The 5,355-nt window shown below is 49.9% G+C and overlaps 1 protein-coding gene across 1 annotated transcript in view; it reads left to right on the top strand.

Moving 5' to 3' along the window:
- The window catches only part of TRAM2 (translocation associated membrane protein 2), an 81,661-nt gene that overhangs the window by 37,929 nt on the left and 38,377 nt on the right, over positions 1-5,355 (top strand). Inside the window, exon 2 of the mRNA XM_040643574.1 lies at positions 3,663-3,726. Coding sequence (XP_040499508.1) covers positions 3,663-3,726 — 64 coding nt within the window. The remainder of the gene's footprint in view (positions 1-3,662; positions 3,727-5,355) is intronic.

Genomic DNA, 5,355 nt, shown 5'->3' with positions numbered 1-5,355 from the left:
TACAGCCCCTATACCAAATATCTATCTTCCTCAAAGGAAAAAAAGGGGGATGATTCTTTCAGGAGATAAGAGTAGTAGGCTCTATACATTTACATACACTGTCAAATCCCATTTTGTTTAGCTGAGCTTTTTGTGTCAAATATTAGTGACCCTGTGGAAAATATTAATGAAAAGTTCTAGAATGGGTCAGGAAGTTTTTATTATGTAGCCAGGTGTTTGTTTGTTGACATGAATAAACAAAAGTTGACCTATACATTCTCCATGTAGCTAACTAGACTTCAAACACCTTGGTGTGCGTTGAATAGTTCTGTATCTTGGTCTGTAGGGTGCTGCAATAACTGGTTCAGTGACAGAGCTAAAAGTGTGATTTAGATGTTATTTATAAGGTGTAGCCCTTTTTAAATTTTTTTCACCCTTTCACCCCTTGCGTCAAGTTACGTAAACATAGCTCAAGTTATAATGTCAAAATAAAATGAAATAAATTCCAAATGGATGCGTGCATAGGAAGAGCTCTCAGAGAACTGGCATCAAACATGCAGAGGGAGACATAAACACGGGCTGCCGAAGGGAAGAAAGCAGAGAACACAGAGGGGATGTTAGGTTTTTATGTATTTCCGAATTGTTCAGTGTTTTAAAGTATGTGTATTTCTTTAGAAGTTAAAATAAAAATGTACTTAGGACATAAATGAATTAAGTAAATTCTGTGAAGGGCACAGGATAAGTTCCAAGACAGAGACTGGCCTGATGGGCTCTCCCCGAGAAGATGGCGAGGGCCAGTGTCTGCACAAGTGGCTTGCAGACTAGGCCGCACGGGGGAGCACTCTGGGGAGCTTCGCAACGTGTGGATGGGTCAGGTTTAGTGGGCTGGGGGTGACCCAGGCATAGAGATTTTAAAAGCTTGCCCAGGGATTCAAATGTGCGAGCTAGAGTTGAACACCAGGATTCTACACATGGAACTACACTGTATCGCAGAAATGGACTCTGGCCACCTGTGGGGGTTCCTGCCGTTGATGGGGGTCTGGGGCGCTCTAGGGCAGGGCTGTGGGAACTGCAGAGGAAGAATATGGGTGGGTACACGGCACCGACCAGCACGTTTCTCCTTTCCTGCCCCAAATTCAGAGTCCAGGATAAGGTGTCTGATTGGCTGGTCTTCTGTCCTGGGGAGAGGGCCTGGCCCTGTCATCCTTCCAGGAGGAAGCTGGTCATCAGAGTGACCACCTCCCCCAAACACGCGCACGTGTGCGCGCGCGCACACACACACACACACGCACAGCTGGGGAGAGGTGTTTCCCCAGGAAATGCTGGTGCCTTCAGGAAGCAGGGAATGGATACTGGTCAACCAAAACCTCACAGAGGCCCACTCTACTCCACGAACTTAAAAGATGGGTGTGTTTTCTGGATGAAACTGAATGGGGATTTGTGCCTAGGACATGCGCGGTGTTTAGTAAATGCTGTCTTCTTGCCTGTCTGCCTGCCTTTCTCCTCTCTCTTTGCTTCTCCCCCTTCCTCTGGCTTCCATGTCTTCTCTTGCAGGCCTGTCAGCCTGAGAAGACAAGGCTTACCCTCAAAGGAGTCATGGCAGACAGTATAGAGTCAGGCAGTTGGGTCAAGGATGACCAACGTGAGTGGAGTTCAGGAGGGGACACCGCCGTGGCTGGAGTGGTGGTGGGGGAGGGGCTTCATGACCTCGTGGGTTCCGGTGGGTTAGCACCCAGGTGGTGTCCAGGAGGAGGCTGGGGGATGGCAGGAGATGACAGGAAGGACAGCCAGACAGTGGGGCGGATGCTGAAAGAGTGGGAGCAGAACGGCTGAGTGAAGCACACCAGCCTAGACTCAGCTTTTGATTTTTCCATCTTGTCCATCAAGTGATTCCCGAGCCCTTCCCATGTGCGTCTGGGTTAGTCCCTGTGTGCAATGAGTGGCACATGAGGAGGAATAAAAGGAGTAGACAGGAAGGGTGGTATGGGGGCGCGGTGCAGGGCGCCTCCAGTGGAAGAAGGAGTCCCACCCTGTGAGCAGTTAGGGACGACTTCATCGAGAGGCTACAGGTGAGCTGAGTTATGATGAATAAATGAGATTCTGATCAATGGGATTTGGGGTGTGTGTATGAGGGGGTGTAACAGAAGTAGGATACAAAGCGAGAGGGGCAAAAACCCCCCAAAGGAAATAGTAGCACATTTTGGCTGGAACAGTGTCCGTCTGTTCTAAAGAAACAAGGGCAATTAGACTAGAAGGGAGGTTGGGAGCCCCCTGAAAAAGGTCTTCTGGACCACAGCAGGAAGGCTTTGGGGTGCAGGTGGGGAAGACCTGTGTGTTTGGAGAACGCTTTGTGTTCCGCAGAGCGCCTTCTTACCCTAGTCTCCTTTGACTCTTTCCCTGCGAGCATGACAGAACACGTCCCAGACAACAGCACAAACACGGGAAGCCTCATGCATGGCTGTGTACAAAGAGCAAATGACACCTCGCTGCAGAGCCATGGGGCTTGTTGATGGGGAGGGTGGCCGAGGACAGTCCCCTCCTTCTCAGTGTGTTGAGAGTCCACCCCGGGACGGTCTGCAGTGCACCATTCACTCGGTTCCATGCTGCTTTTGCTGTGCCGGTGCGCTCCCCCCACACGCACAGTACAGCCTTCAGACCTTTTTGTTGAGAGGAAAACCAGTCAGTCTTTAGTGCTGAGGTGTATCCAGGGGCCTCCTCCTCCCCTGGCCTCCTCCCTTGCTTCGGCTCGGTGTGGGTGGTGCTTCTCAGCCCCAGCTGCACGTCAGAAATATCTGGGGAGCCCTACACCACACTAGCAGCTGGGCCAGCGCCACCCAGAGCAGCTGGGGTACTACAGATGCCCCTGATTTTGTGGACAAGGGAGACTGAGGCTCGGGGTGTAAGGTTACACACCTAGCAAATGGCAGAGCCAGCATTTGACCCCAGGTAGTCAGTCGATCCTTAAGTCCAAGCTTTGAGTCCCCACATTTGGTCAGCTCTTCCCTGCAGGATGAATTGCCCGAGGCCTTATTTGGCTACGACTGGCCAGGTGACGACCAGAGACTAGGCACCGCGCAAGTAAGAGTTTCGAGGCAGCTTTCGAAATAAACAAGCCAGCGGCGTGGGGTGTTACGTTGTGCCCCAGGCCCCAATGCACAGTGGATGTGAACTTCGCAGCTGCAGTTCTCGGTTTCTGAAGCTCAGGTGTAGACCGTCCGCGTGCAGTTAGTTAACCAGTGTGCTGGGGAGTCCTCAGCTCAATGGAAGCTTCTTGAAGTCCAAGTCCTCATTTGCTACCGGTTTCTGTCTTCCACAGTGCTGGGCGCCTAGGAGTGACTTAATAAACACTTGAATGGATGGCAGGCAGGTCTGTGCCCTTGGCTTGGGAGCTCTCGGCTTGTTTGGTTTCATCTGCAGCGAGTACGAGTCTAGATACCACCAGCGCCCAGTATAGTTTTGCTTGTTTTAGTGGAGGTATCGGGAGGCATGACATTCAAGAAACACGGGGAGACACACAGACAGACAGTGCTAACGCCTCCCGAGGTTCTACCCTTTTGTAATAGGACAGGTCTGTGGGTCTGCGATGCGAAAGGGAAGGGACCTGGGGGCTGGTAGCAGGATCCGCTTGTTTCTTTTGATGGGACCAAGAAGCTAAAATGGAACGTTTTCCCTTTATTTTACAGGTCACCGCCAAGACTGCCTTCCTGTTTATTTTACCTCAGTATAACGTCAGCGTGCCTGCAGCAGGTAGGAAAAGCACGAGTGTGTCTTGCCCCGGCCCCGTTAACTCTGAAGGCCTCGGGAAACTTACTTTTCCTGGGTGCATGCACGATCTTGTTAGCTGTTGAGGCTTAGCCTCCCACCTCCTAGCACCGCTAAGAGACAGTTGTGGGCCACACGCAGCCCTTGGCCCACGGCTCTGCCCTCTCGGGGTCCTCGGGGCCCACCATCAGGAGCCAGGCACCACACCCCTCTTCCAGTAGCAGAGCGCTGGACGTCCTCTTGATGAGTAAAGGAGCAATTTTGTTCGCTGAATCTAGCGTGGGTACAGAGGTGAATCATCTTGACTTCCAGGGGTGGGTCTCTTTGCCTGACTCTCCCAGTGATTAGCTCAAGGATTCAGGGGGCAAATCCCTTACGCCATGGCCTACGGAGGATGTAGTCCCTGGAGCCAGACTCGGGGGAAACTGAGCTTCAGGGGCAGCCCAGTCAGTTCTTTCATGAGAGTCAAGCTGAGGGAGGCTATCGAGAGAGGAAGAGAACTCCATGCTCAGGAAAGGAGAGACAGGAGCCCCCACGGCCAGTGCAGGTGGTCAGGAAACAAGGCGTACTCCAGCCCTGGCGGGCACCGTGGGCTCTTGCATTCGGGGCCACGTGGCCCGAGGTCACATTCTGCCTTCTCTGCTTCTGCCCCTCGGTTCTTTTATTAAAACGGAAGTCAGGTCGACACACAGTGTTACACGAGCTGCTCCTCTCTCCTGACAATCCTTCTAACTAAGACACGTCTAGATCCAGTGGTCCTTACGATTTACTAATTTAAATTGTTTAGCTTTTTTCTGTTTTGTTTAGTTTTTTAAAATTTATTTGAGAGAGGGAGAGAGCAAGAGAGGGAGCACTGGAGTACGAGCAGGGGGAGGGGCAGAGGGAGAAAGAGAGAATCCTCACGCAGACTCCCTACTGAGCGTGGAGCCCAACAACGTGGAGCTCAATCCCAGGTCCCTGGGATCGTGACCTGAGGCAAAATCAAGAGTCAGACGCCTAACTGACTGAGCTGCCCAGGTGCTCCTTTTTTCTCCTGATTTTTAAGAAAATTGTGAAAAAATACATATAACACACGATTTACTATCTTAGCCCTTTTTAAGTGTACAGTTCAGGGGCATTAAGCACGTTACCGTGCTGCTTCCTGCCTCTCTGATTTGACTACTCTAGGTCGCTTGTGTAGGTGGACTCATACGGTATTTGTCTTTTTGTGACTGGTTAAAATTTATATTTGTATATAAACATTTTTTCAAAATATATTTGTGTGATACATGACTCTCAGAGGAAATTTATAAAATGCAGATAAACATAGGAAGATAAAAATCACACGTGACACCACCACCCAGCTAACCACTACAGTTCATGAGTATTGATTCATAACCCACTGTTTTTGCTTCGAGTATATGATGAGCCTTCTTCCCATGCCATTCATTATTATTCTGTTCAGTAAGGTATTTTGAAAAGCTGCAGACTATTTCTTAATAGGGATTACCACAAATTATCTATTCAATCCCATATTATTGGATATTTAAGTTTCCAGCTTCTGTTGTAAACAGTGCTACCATAAACATTCTTGGGACTAAATTTTTAACATGCATTTATGATTATTTTCTCAGG

The sequence above is a fragment of the Ursus maritimus genome, unplaced genomic scaffold, assembly GCF_017311325.1.
Source record: "Ursus maritimus isolate PB19 unplaced genomic scaffold, ASM1731132v1 scaffold_29, whole genome shotgun sequence".
NCBI classification, from domain to species: domain Eukaryota; kingdom Metazoa; phylum Chordata; class Mammalia; order Carnivora; family Ursidae; genus Ursus; species Ursus maritimus.
This window is presented reverse-complemented; position numbering and strand designations above follow the sequence as displayed.